This window comes from Lycium ferocissimum, chromosome 1 (genome assembly GCF_029784015.1).
Source record: "Lycium ferocissimum isolate CSIRO_LF1 chromosome 1, AGI_CSIRO_Lferr_CH_V1, whole genome shotgun sequence".
Classification (NCBI taxonomy): domain Eukaryota; kingdom Viridiplantae; phylum Streptophyta; class Magnoliopsida; order Solanales; family Solanaceae; genus Lycium; species Lycium ferocissimum.
In genome coordinates, this window is record NC_081342.1 from 29260052 (window position 1) to 29273305 (window position 13254).

Genomic DNA, 13254 nt, shown 5'->3' on the forward strand with positions numbered 1-13254 from the left:
TTATAATTTGTTTAAAAGGGTTACGTACTTTTTATTTTGGGATAAGGTATAAGAACACTCCCGAACTATGATGAAATTGCCAGTTACACATTTAAATTATGCGAGCATCCTGTTACCCTCCTAAATTTAATTTTTCTGTATTAGTACACATCTAAACTATGTGAGGGTCCTATTACCACCATGAACTTAATTTTTCTCTGTTATTTACACCACTGAATTATTTTTGTCCAGTTTTGCCGCTGTCTAAGTGCAGTTTTTGGCTGCTGTTTGATGCAGCTTTTAGTGAATTGTTTGCCTTGTTTTGGTTGTTGTTTTGGTGCAGTTTTTGCTGCTATTTTTGTCCAGTTTTGATCCAATGGCAGGAACAAGACGAACAACTTGCAAGTTTAACATTTTGATATATTAACTTTATAAAACACATCTTTAATTAAAAATCACATTTTCAAAGTCCTTTTTTAGACTCCTTGTCCAATTAGAACACATAAAATAAAACTGAAGGGGTAATTGTTGTAAACAAATATAGGTAACGTCAAATCACGTTAACCTGGGATGAGCAAAGGGACCCCGCTTAGACTAGCGGTAGGATCAAGTCATAATCATATAAACAGTCATGGACAAAATTGGTTAATCAACAAATAAAGACAAGGTAGAACTATTATTTTTAAGTTAAGATTTTGTAGAAAGGGGACCCCACCTGGAAAAGATAGCCGTTAGAGAAGGTAAGTAGCGGCTGGCATAATAAAAACAGCCCAGTTCCCAAACCCTAGACATAATAATTCTTTTATTTTTTCAGCTTTAATCCACAGACTATAAGTTTCCAATGCAAAAGCCAAAGCATTTTTAGTTGTATAAAAAACTTTATGGACCGACCAAAAAAACTAGCCGTTATAGCCTTTCTATTTTTTTAGCAACATTAGTTAAAGGGCCTTATGAATCTGATATTACACCTGACACTTTTTTCATGTCTCCCAATAAAACTCACTCATAGATTCCTCCACTTTAGCTCTATTATTATTATTATGCTCCACTTCACGTGGAAACCCCAGCTCCTCTTACTACAAAATCTTCTTGTAGTGTCAACTTACTGTTTAGTTTCAAATTAGGAAGAGAGTAGAGGGAAAAAAAAGAAACTAGAAAGGTTTCATCTTTTATTATCTTATATTCTATTCTATTCTATTCTGAGACTTTAGGTAAAGTGGTAATGGGAGATCAAGATCGAGTTTTTAGTAGTTTTGAGCCATACCCTTTTCGAGTTAACGAGTTTTTAACCCGAAAAGGAGCTTGGAGATGCATAATTTCTGATGATGAGAAGGAAAAATGGAAGATGGAAGATGGTGTTTCTACCTCATTGAGGTGTTCAAAAAGGTTCTTTTTGTTTGCCCAATTTTTCTTGTTATTTCAGCTACTAATATCTGGAATTCAGCCAGCTTTAGGTCAAGATTGGGATGGGATAATTATCACAGCATCAGATTTTCAAGCATTACAAGCATTTAAGCAAGAGTTGATTGATCCAAAAGGGTTCTTGAAAAGCTGGAATGACAGTGGAATTGGAGCTTGTTCTGGTGATTGGGTTGGTATTAAATGTGCTCAAGGACAAGTTATTGTAATCCAGCTTCCATGGAGAGGTCTAGGTGGAAGAATTACTGAAAAAATTGGGCAATTTCAAGCTCTTAGAAAGCTTAGCCTCCATGATAACGTCATTGGTGGTTCAATTCCTTCTACTTTGGGTCTCATACCCAATCTTAGAGGACTTCAACTCTTCAACAATATGTTGTCTGGTTCTGTTCCTGCTTCTCTTGGTTTATGCCCTCTTCTTCAAACACTTGATCTTAGCAATAACTCATTGTCTGGTACAATTCCACCTAGTCTCGTTAATTCAACTAAGCTTTATAGGCTTAACGTTAGCTACAATTCTTTGTCTGGATCTATCCCCACAAGTCTCACACAATCTCCTTCCCTCATTTTCCTTGACCTCAAATATAATAATCTTTCAGGTTCAATTCCAGATTCTTGGGATGGAAATGGAAAAAGCCTCGTCCAACTCCAGTCCCTTACACTTGATCATAATTCCTTCACTGGAAGCATTCCTGCTTCTTTAGGAAAGTTGAATGAACTTCTTGATCTTTCAATTAGTCATAACCAAATGACTGGAGTTATCCCAAGTGATGTTGGGAGACTTTCTAGACTTAGAACACTTGATTTGTCTTACAATGCCATTAACGGAAGCTTGCCTGATAGCTTCTTCAATCTATCCTCACTTGTGGTCTTGAACTTGGAAAGCAACCAACTTGATGATCAAATTACAGCAGCCATAAACAAATTGCAAAAACTCACATTTCTCAATTTGAGGAGTAACCATTTTAGTGGTGATATTCCAGTCACTATAGGAAACATTTCTGCTCTTAGACAACTAGATTTAGCTCATAACAATCTAAGTGGAGAAATCCCAGCTTCTTTAGGTGATTTACCAAATCTTAGTGCCTTCAATGTCTCATATAACAATCTGTCTGGTCCTGTTACAACTGATCTTGCTCAGAAATTCAACTCGAGTGCCTTTGTGGGAAATCTTCAGTTATGTGGTTACAGTCCTTCAACCCCATGTCCAATATCTCCAGCTACCCAAGCAGCTCCATCCACCGAAACACCAAAAAAACGAGGTCGTAAACTAAGTACTAAGGACATAATTCTCATAGCAGGAGGGGCACTTCTCATAATTTTGGTTCTGCTATGTTGCATTCTCCTATGCTGTTTGATCAGGAAACGAGCTGCAGCGAAAGCAGGGAAGGATGGTGAAGCCACCGGTAGGACGGGTGCAGCAGCTAGAGGTGAAAAGGGTGTTCCACCAACTGCTGGAGAGGTTGAAGCAGCAGGAGGAGGAGATACAGGAGGAAAACTTGTCCATTTTGATGGACCTATTGTATTCACAGCAGATGATCTTCTATGTGCAACTGCCGAAATAATGGGAAAGAGCACTTATGGTACAGTATATAAGGCCACGTTAGAGGAAGGCGATCAAGTGGCTGTGAAAAGATTGAGAGAGAAGATCACAAGAGGTCAAAGGGAATTTGAGACTGAAGTCAATATTCTTGGAAAGATCAGGCATCCAAATCTTCTCGCGCTTAGAGCATATTACATGGGTCCCAAAGGAGAGAAACTTCTTGTTTTTGACTACATGCCTAAAGGAAGTCTGGCAACTTTTCTTCATGGTAAGCGAGGAAACAGTTTTCCATTTTACTTTTGGTTCGCTCTTACTTGTGGATTTAGATTATAAATCTACTGTTCTTTGCAGCTCGCGGCCCTGATACACCAATTGATTGGGCAACAAGGATGAAAATAGCAAAGGGTACAGCAAGGGGCTTGCTCTTCCTTCATACAAATTCCAACATCATTCATGGGAATCTTACATCCAGCAATGTTTTACTTGATGAAAACACAAATGCAAAGATTGCAGATTATGGTCTTTCGCGCCTTATGACTGCTGCTGCAAATGCAAATGTGATTGCAACTGCTGGAGCACTTGGCTATCGGGCACCTGAACTTTCCAAGCTCAAAAAGGCCAACACGAAGACAGATGTATACAGCCTCGGAGTCATTATACTGGAACTTCTAACTGGGAAGTCTCCAGGAGAGGCGATGAATGGTGTGGATTTGCCTCAATGGGTTGCATCAATTGTGAAAGAGGAGTGGACCAATGAGGTGTTTGATCTAGAACTAATGAGGGATGCATCAGTTATCGGTGATGAATTATTGAATACCCTGAAATTGGCTTTGCACTGTGTTGATCCGTCGCCATCAGCTAGACCAGAAGTTCAGCAAGTTCTCCCGCAACTTGAAGAAATTAGACCTGAAACAGCTACGAGTTCTGGGGATGATGGTGCTGCGGCTCCCTCAGCAAGCGATGAATAGATACTACCAGATTTCTCATCTAAGTAATTTTTAGGCAGGTGTTAGGAGTTTAGGTGCCACTATTCTTTCATTCTTGAATTAGGTTGGTCAAGAGAGTGATTTTATTCTTCTACTGTCTGTAGATACCCTAGTGTGTGCTATTTGTTTTGTTATTTTGAGCTGCAATGGAATCCTCCTAATTTCCATAACTTCTGGTCCTAGAGAACGTTCAGTTATAGCATCTAAATAAGAGACTCACGTTCACTCGCGTTACCAAGAAAATACAGTAAAACTGAATATGCAAGTAAAGATGCACGCAACGGTATACGCTAGTGATGAACAAAATGCGATGCCTTTTTTCGGGTCATCTTATTTTCAGAAACCAACCCCTCACATCAAACAAAAAATAGACATTAGGAGACGGTACCAAATATTATTTTTGAATGGTGTTCAGGTTTGTGTACAATGTGCAGCGCATAGGATCCATCCTTACGAGGAAAATATAACAAGACCACATCTACTGTATAAGTAAAAATTTGATTAAAGTCTTCAAAGATTTTTCCAATTCCTAGTCAGGCTTGAGGCCTTGATGATGTGAACTTGCAACAAATAATTGTGAGGATCTGCAGCAGTTTGTTAAATGAAAGTTCCCAAAAGTTATCAATTAGAACTTTACGAAGAAAAAATGTTGGATCAAACATCTACGCCTAAAATATGAACATGTCTCTAAGATACAAACAAGTACAATACAAAGGAAGGGGAAAGGGAAGGGAGATAGAGAAACTAAAAAATAAAGACAAGCTAAAAAGCCATTATATACAGTAACTCCTCAGCTACCATGTTTTGCATATCCACTTGTTTCCTCGGCAACCGTCTCCCAAACATTTGCCATCTTTTCTGCATATCCTGCCTGGTAAAACTCAACATGTTACTTTCTCCTATAAATCTTTTCCAAGGGAATAGAAGGAGGAACAAGTAAAGGGCTAACTCTTGCTGGAAAGGAAAATCATTAGTAACATTTCAACTGACAACAGCAATAACAGAATGAATGATCCAGTTCACAGGTGACCTATCTTATCTAAGAAAAGTTTAAATGTGACCTAAAGTTTCAAGTATGCCCGACCAAAGATTTTACCTTGTCACAAGAAAGTTCAAGCGGTTTGCTCATATAATGTTTTTTATGCCCCAGAAATGAAATGATTGCAACAATTTTAAGCTAATCAATTCTAATACAGATTGCTCAAACCGGAAAGCCTACTACAGCAAAAACAAAAAGGATAGAGGAAGGTAAGAAAATAGTTTGAGTTGAGTTGATCCTGTATGTTAGCCTGCAGGTTAAGCACAATAATGTTTTCCATGTAAAGATTATTATAAGCATTTATTTTCAAAAGTTCTCCATAAAGATGGCAACAACCACTGATTCACAGTATGTATACCCCCTCTCACATTTAAATGCGGGGCCAGATTTAAGGGTCTTAGTTCTGTTATAGAATCCTGTGCTACAGAATGAATCCAGTCAACATCCAATTTAACAATATGGCTTAACGAAATGAAGGACTTCAAGTAGTTCAATGAAGCTGGCAAGAGAAATTAAAGAGCGGATCAAGCTCCTCAATGCCTTAACTTACTGAAAACTAGAATGAACATCAGAAGCAACTCCATTTGATTGGCAGTAGAGTCCCGAATTTCTAATATGGACACAATTGCTACATGCGTAGGATGTCTCCAAAGTTATTCAGAACACATGCTTGTATTCCAAATCATATAGTGGATTAGGACTCGCAATTATGCAACCTAAAAACTAATTAACAGCTGTTATCTTATCCAGAAGAGAGTAACTAGAAATGGCTAAAAGAGCCCAGAAGAATAAAGATTGAAAGTATGCTGTCGACTTCCCTAAAGATGACCATTTGACCTGATGGAAATATAGCAATGCAGAACAGCATTCCATCAACATTTCACATGATTTCAAGTACACAATTCCTGACATTATCACAAAATATTCCATGTCTCTAGTTCCTGTGCTCACAGCTTCTGAAACCACAGAAACAGACCCAAGATCACACATTAGCACTTAATTGATTATCAATCTTCCACTTCCCGCCATATAAACCAAATGACCAGCACCCTTTCAGGTAATTATCAGCAAGTTATCAGTCTCAACAGCTCTTAATTTGTTAAAAATTCAGTTCTTAAATACTTTAGTCTTTACTCTTCTTGGGACAAGAATGCAGTGCAAAACCCACAGAAAACTCCTACATTTGTGATGTGCCACTCAATCCTAGTGTGGGGCATAGCAGGACACTCATCACATATAGTCCATCAGTTATGCATCACTATACCTTGACTTCAAAGGAGTTAAAGCTGGGTAATACTCCTCAGCGATGGAAAACAGCAATCTACCAATGGACCTTGTCTCAAACCATGTATTGACTTGCCCGTTGAGACACAATAATAAAGGAAATGAGACAAGAGGAAACATTTTCATTAAGGCAATAAAGAAATGACCGAAGATTACGACCTGTTCAGCTGTTCCCAAGTCCCATTGCGGAGCTATCTCCTTTATCAGGCATGTGAAGAGGAGATGCACGGATGCCCCATTGCAGAGGTGTGAGGGTTGGCTATGGATGGTTTCAAGAGAGGTAGAGGTATGCCGAAGAAGTATTGGGGAGAGGTGATTAGACAGGACATGGTACAATTATAGCTCACCAAGAACATGACCATAGATAGGAGGTTATGGAGGACACGGATTAGGGTAGAAGGCTAGTAGGTAGTTGAGCATTGTCACGCTTATCTTTCCATCCTTGTAGTCGTAGTATTACTCTGGTAGTTTCTTGTCCTTTGATTTCTGTTATTACTTGGTGCTTCTTGTACTTTAATGATCGTATGATTTTTGTGGCAATTAGGCTACTGTTCCTTTTTTCAGAAAACTTGATTTCTGTTAGTTATTATCTGTTGTTTCTTTTCTTCTGTTATTTCCTTTTCCGGATTGCTTTTGTTTGCTTTTCTTTGAGCCGAGGGTCTATTGGAAATAGCCTCTCTACCTCCCAAGGTAAGGGTAAGGTTTGCGTACACTCCACCCTCCCCAGACCCCACTTGTGTGATACACTAGCTATCTCCTTTACCAGCTCTTTCTCAGCTTCCCCTCGTCATTTACCTATTCAACCCAACTTTTCTGTATTCAGGTAGAAAATTAACAAACTCAGTTTGCATATAGCAATGAAATAGGATAGAGTAGGCAGAAGCAATCCTAAAGTCTGCATGTTGCGGAAGAGGTTAGGGAGGATGCAATTATTATATTGTAGTCCTTTCTAAAGAAACTGAAACAAGGATCCTCCCTTTCTAAGAGATTTAGTTGTTCATGAAAAGCCTAAAAGAATAAGAGCCAGACGTAATAAAAACAATAGTGAAGACCCAAAACTGGCTTCATGACAGGAAAAACATAGCTGTTAGATGACTATTCTCGCAGTACAGGTGGTAAATTCTGATATCCTCTGCAGCATAGTTATTTTCATATTACTCGTGTCTACAGGGGAAAAGTTAGCCCCCCTCATCCTTTTTCCTTTCCTTTTTCTTTTTTAGATTAGATTTTCAGATGAAATCTGCCATCTTCCACTCTAATAATATTTTCTCTAAGGGAAAACACAAGACAAGCTGATATCTTGCAAATTTACTTTCTTGTACTTGCTAAAATACAAGAAACAGCCGCCCTACCTTTCAAGGTGGGGGTTAGGTCTGCGTACACTCTACCCTCCCCAGACCCCACATGGTGGGACTATACTGGGTTTGTTGTTGTTGTTGTTGTTGTACTTGCTAAAATAAAACAAACTAAACACTTCCACTTTTTGGGAAGTCGGTGGAGAAAGGACGTTACCCTGACTATATTTGGTTAAAAATAGATATAACTAGATTAAGCGTGCTTAACATCAGAAGTTCAAAATGGTCTATATTTATAGTTGGGACGTATTGGAAGAAATCAAATGCCTCTTATAAGCACTATACAAGGGAAAAACAAAAGCATGTTACTCATAACAATGCTAAATCAATTATTTCCTGCATTTGATGCTGCAACATTAGAAGACAGATACTTCTTTTTTTATCAGTCTAGAAGACAAAGATACCTGATTGACAATAAATCCTTTCAACATTCCCAAGAAGTCATCATGTCTTTCCTTCTCAAATCTCTCAAGCTCATTCTTGTTGTTTTCCTGCAAGTTTCACCATCAAACAACTATAATGTTAATCTCATTGAAAACGATATAAAATTAAAGAAAATAGAAGAGAGATAAATTAAATATCCTCTATACAGCAGTTATATACTTCCCCTGAACAGAGACCAATTTAAAAATCTAATAAACAAGTATTGCCTTCCTACATAAACCATTATGTCAAACCAAACAAGCTGAACTGATAACACATGCATCGTCACTCTCGTGAATGAATCGGGAGCCTGGTTGGAGGGGTTTTACATTAAATAACTTTAGCACTTGCTATTATTAAAAAGAAACTAATGAAAAATCATTTAATGAGCACTGATTTAGCAAACTTAGTCATTCTTGAACGAACATGGACGCCCAAGACTAAACATCATTGACAGACTGACAGTAATAGGTTGAACAAATACAAAATCATAACAAGCTTTTTTTTATCAGAAAAGAGACTCTAAGAAGCCACATTCAAGCAAGACTTATCAACTTCTTAGGAACATTGAAAATATAATTATCTGCTCTATTGTAGCATGATTGGTGATATTAAGTGCCCCACCTTGGTTGAGGAATAGGTAGTTGTCTCTTTTGGGAAATCCTCACCTTATGAGATAGCTTTCTGGGATGGGTTAGGCCCAAGGTCAACTTTCTTAACATGATATCAGAGCCAGAACCATCTTTATTCTTGGTTTACCCAATGTTGGGCCCTAGCTACATTATACATGCACCAGATGTCAAGTGTGCCGAGGGGTGTTACGTGTCCTACATTGGTTGAGGGGATGTGTTAAGTTAGGACATGTTTGAATAGTAACTCTTTTGCCCCGGCGTACCTGCATTACCTAGACTGTACATAGTTGACAGCACCTGATTAATGAACTAGATATATTGTTCCAACAATCAGGTTCGTGAGAACTTTATAAGAATCTTCCAGATAAACCTTCTGAGGAAGTAGGACTGTTCAATCCCAATCTTAAACACTCGTAAAGCTATTGTCACATTCTACCAGAGTTGTAGAAACCTCACTCTATGTTACACTAATCCAAGAATAGAGCTTTAACAGTCTTTAATAGAATCAGGCATGAACAAGATCCAGTCCTATGAAATTGTAGGTTGCCTATTTTGGTTCCACTTGTGGCGCTCAGAGTCATAAGTGAGAGATGATGTGTACCAGAATACCATGAACTCGATGGCTATGGCCTATTTTCATCCCAGCATTATTTGAAAAATATATCGTGAAAGTAAAAAACTGTAGATAGGAGGCCAGTACAAATCAGTCAACCAGGTGAAGCATTTTGATTGACTTTCCATTGCGGTCTATTTATCACTTTTTGCCCCGAATTACTGAATAATTGCTAATGCTGGTTCTTTTCTTTTTTGGATAACCATGTTGGCCGAGGGTCTTCCGGAAACAACCTCCCTATCTTCTGAGATAGGGGTAAGGTCTGCGTACACTTTACCCTCCCCAAACCCCACATTGTGGGATTTCACTGGGTATGTTGTTGTTATTGTTGCATGTTGTCCGAACTTAGCTTGCGCGCACCTCGACTAATAGGGTACCTACTCCCTCTCACCAGCACAGGTACCGGGTAACTCTGTCCACCAAAGCTTGGACAGATGGGAAGAAACCACCTGGTGCTTTTTTTACTCCACTGGGATTTAAACTTGGGACCTCATGGTTCTCAACGCACTTTATTGACCACTAGGGCACATCCTTGGATGCAAGCTAATGTTGGTCCTTGACAACAACTCAACATATCAATACTTGAGCGTACGTGTAATAGTACAATTATTGTGAATTAAACTTGAACTTGGAACTGAGTATAATAGTCCAATTGTTGTTAATTGACCAGCACCCGGAGGAATTTAGCCAGAAAATATGCCATGTTCAAGATTAACATCAAGAGTTTCAGTCTCTTTAAACACAGTAAAGAGGATTCATCGTTTAAAGAAAAGAGACAATGATGGAGATGATATGGTGAGCTCACCAAGTAGTAAAGAAAATGAAGATAACAAAAATTAGAAAGCTTATTTTAGTTGCATAACTAACTATTAACATGTGATGTTACCTTGATCCGCTCATACTCCCTCACAGCAGAACTTTTGGCATCTTCAGTAACTCTAAGAGTTCCCCTGAGCTCTTCTATTTTGTGAATTCTGGAGCTGTCCCCACCAAATATCTTAGATGAAGCAGTTTCAAGTTTCTCGATCCTCGACCTTAGTGATGATAGATCAGACAACAATGTCTGTACAGTCAAAAGAGCACTTGACCTATCGGAAAATGCATTGTTCACAGCTAACATCACTCCAAGGTATTCATGGAGCTTATCCTGTAACATTTCAACAATTGAACAGATAATAAACAAACGCAAAGACTATCGGTGCAAAAACTTCTTAAAATTAGTAAATCACAATTAGTTAGGATGTGTCCGAAGTCCGAACAGGATAGTCTCTGATGAATGTGGAACTTTGTCTGATTAAGGATATTGGGTGCATCTCTATAAGTCAGCTTGCACTGGTAGGAACTTACCAAATGTTTGACGGTTTGTGCATTTAGCTCCCTATATAGTCTGCTTGCCTTTACAGAAGCAGTTGCCACATTCTTCATATCAGCAGCCCTTGTTCTTTGTGAATCATAAACTGCTTGCTCTGTCTCAAACTTTGTTAACTTGACAAAAGCTAGGCCCATTTGCCCCATGGTTTCTCCAATATCCTGCTGAGCTTTCACAAGTGCTTCAGCCTGAAGAATTATATGAATAGACTGCTCAGTGCCAGTAAATGTCAAATAACTTTCCCAACATAAGACTACTTAATAGCTCAAACGAAGATATTCATGCTCAATCTAAGAAAATACTGCATACAGCACAGGCAGACGGCAGTACTTTCATGATGAGTCTTATGATTATGTGTAGTAAAGTAACTAAACACATCAAGTGAATTTGCATTTATCCAAACTGAAATTCCTTTAAAGGACCAGCAATAATGTGCATATTGAACAAGAATGCTTTTCTTGGTAACAAGGGAACCCGCAGCTGCTACTCTTTGGATGCGCTCTGGGTAAACCCCGCTCCCGTGTAATAGACCGCAAGCCACACAGGAGATGTAAACCGCACTAAGCAAGCCCTGTGGGACCAGCTCGACCGAGAAACGCATGCAGGTGGTATCAAATCCAGGACCCCATTCGGGAGATCTCCTACTCAACCAACTCGACCACCATCGAAGTGGCGTTGAACAAGAATATAAGACCAACTTTATTGTACTGCTATAATAATCAATCAAATGTAAACATGCCAAATATTATTTTTTTTTATTAAGCACCGGGTGTCCGAGTCTCTTTGAGCCCCGACTAATCCCGGGGGTGCACAGGCCCTCGGCAAGGAGTTTCCCGCAAGTGCACCACGGGTAATTCAGGGTTTCCCCAGTCCGATGGCCCTCAGAAATTGTTTGCACCCAAATATTTACTTATCCACATTCAAAAGAAGAACAAGAACACATAGTAAGATTCCTTTTTTAACATATATTAATTAACCTGCTGAGACAAATTGCTGAGTTGCTGCTCAAAATCCTGCAACTTCTGCTTCTTTTCCAATAAGTCCTTGTCCTCCTCCACTACAGGTGGCTTCACACCACCCCAATCATTAGCCACAGATTGTTTCAACTCCCTAAACATTCTCAACAAGTCCCTACCTCCCTTGGCAGGCTGAGCCACCTCATTCGCACCCACCATTCCCCCAACCGACTCACCAAACATCTGTTTCGGTAGCTGCACCGCTCCATCCAACATCCTCGACGCCACATCTGTATTCCTCACCAACGGCAGCTTCCCATTCGCCTGTACAAACAGCCTTAGCTCCTCACTTCTCCTTATCACAGGATGCGCAGCTAATCTCCTCAGGTACTTCTCCAGTGCTGCTCTCCTCTGTTCCACAAACTCCTGTTTCTGCATCACCTGTGAAAGAAAAAATATTTTATTGATAAACTCTATGAATCTCTGAATGCTCTATACAATCTCCACAATATGAAAACAGGTACCAACACCCCGTATGAAACCTAATTTAACTCAAAACAGGAAAATATAATTCCTATATAAATTTGACTATAAATAAATCCTAACCTGACTCTCAACTACACTCTTGTCCGGCCTTAACGGAATGAAAAAACCTCTGTACGACTCGGCTAATCGGTCAGATAGAGTCACCACGTCTCTAAATCTCCTCCGAACGCTAAATTCAGTTCCGTCAAACTCAGGTAAATTCGTCCTTGTAGTAATTAGGTACGTAACGTAATTTGTTCCGCCTGGCACGAGGGAAGTCGAGAGTTCTTGCTCTTTCTGTGGATCGGAAACGGTGATACTCAAAAACTCAGAGGAGGATGAAGGAGATGATGATGATGATGAAGGAGAAGCGATAGAGTGATGATCATGACCGTTGATTTCAGGAGAAGAGTGATCTGCATCGAAGGATCTGAAAATAGCTTCAGCGTACGAAGGAGGTTCGAGGATAGAATTGAAGGAATTAGGATTAGGGCTTTGACTTTGTTCAGTTGGGATTTCAGCGAAGGGTAGAGATGAAGAGGAAAGTGGATCGGAGAAAGGATGAGGGCCGTTGGATGAATCGTCGTCGTTGAGGACAAGAGATTCCATTTCCTTTTTGGATGTGTAAAGATGGGACTCTTCGTAACTCTGATTCTCATATCCCATCATCCTTATTGCTTGGGAAAATCCGCTAAAATTTCAAATAGATAAGTGGAAGAAAAAGAAATGCCGGGAAGTGGTCCGGCAAGAAAGGAGCGGTTACGGGTAGTGCACTGCACGGCAAGGGAGTAGTAGTAGAGGACGGTGAGACCGAAGACTCCACGCTGGCAATTGGAAGCACGTGAATAGCATGTGTCGATAAGGAAGCAAGTGAATGGCATGTGTCAATAAGGGAGTAACTGATACCAGTTGTGTATATATTTGAACTACATTCGGCTGGATTAGTTCTGGATTTGGCTTGATCCTTTTTAGTAGCAAATAATGTACTCACTCTGTTTCTTTGGTTTTTTTTTTTTTTTTTTTTTAAGTCCGTTTAAAAAACAATAGTGATTTTTTTGGCACTTTTGTAATTTTAATTTTTCACATACCATTTTAAAAAAATATATATTTAGCTTATTTTTTAATTAAGAAAAT

General features: G+C 39.2%; 2 protein-coding genes and 1 long non-coding RNA gene across 3 annotated transcripts; 1 reads left to right on the forward strand and 2 right to left on the reverse strand.

The window, feature by feature from the left end:
- Positions 1-581: 581 nt before the first annotated feature.
- LOC132053692 (probably inactive leucine-rich repeat receptor-like protein kinase IMK2) lies at positions 582-4094 on the forward strand. Its single transcript, XM_059445808.1, has 2 exons — positions 582-3206; positions 3290-4094. The coding sequence occupies exons 1-2, from the start codon at positions 1202-1204 to the stop codon at positions 3904-3906; spliced, it is 2622 nt and encodes an 873-aa protein (XP_059301791.1). The 5' UTR covers positions 582-1201; the 3' UTR covers positions 3907-4094.
- A 309-nt stretch (positions 4095-4403) lies between these two features.
- On the reverse strand, positions 4404-12953 carry LOC132053700 (sorting nexin 2B-like). Its single transcript, XM_059445816.1, has 6 exons — positions 12202-12953; positions 11617-12036; positions 10618-10827; positions 10157-10417; positions 8007-8093; positions 4404-4795 (listed from the first exon to the last, which is right to left on the reverse strand). Exons 1-6 carry the CDS (start codon positions 12787-12789, stop codon positions 4715-4717), a joined length of 1647 nt encoding a protein of 548 aa, XP_059301799.1. The 5' UTR covers positions 12790-12953; the 3' UTR covers positions 4404-4714.
- On the reverse strand, positions 5605-8000 carry LOC132053708 (uncharacterized). The gene is made up of 2 exons (XR_009414201.1): positions 7722-8000; positions 5605-7595 (listed from the first exon to the last, which is right to left on the reverse strand). It is a non-coding gene; the product is annotated as an uncharacterized LOC132053708 (long non-coding RNA).
- Positions 12954-13254: the final 301 nt, after the last annotated feature.

Bases quoted from the DNA above. Each gene is read 5' to 3' on its own strand.
- LOC132053700 (XM_059445816.1), bottom strand. From the start codon at position 12,789: ATGATGGGATATGAGAATCAGAGTTACGAAGAGTCCCATCTTTACACA. The intron at 8,094-10,156 runs GTAACATCACAT...TGAAACTTGCAG, and splicing joins GGGAGTATGAGCGGATCAAG to GAAAACAACAAGAATGAGCT. The intron at 4,796-8,006 runs GTATCTTTGTCT...GAGTTTTACCAG, and splicing joins AAGGATTTATTGTCAATCAG to GCAGGATATGCAGAAAAGAT.
- LOC132053692 (XM_059445808.1), top strand. From the start codon at position 1,202: ATGGGAGATCAAGATCGAGTTTTTAGTAGTTTTGAGCCATACCCTTTT. The intron at 3,207-3,289 runs GTAAGCGAGGAA...TGTTCTTTGCAG, and splicing joins TCTGGCAACTTTTCTTCATG to CTCGCGGCCCTGATACACCA.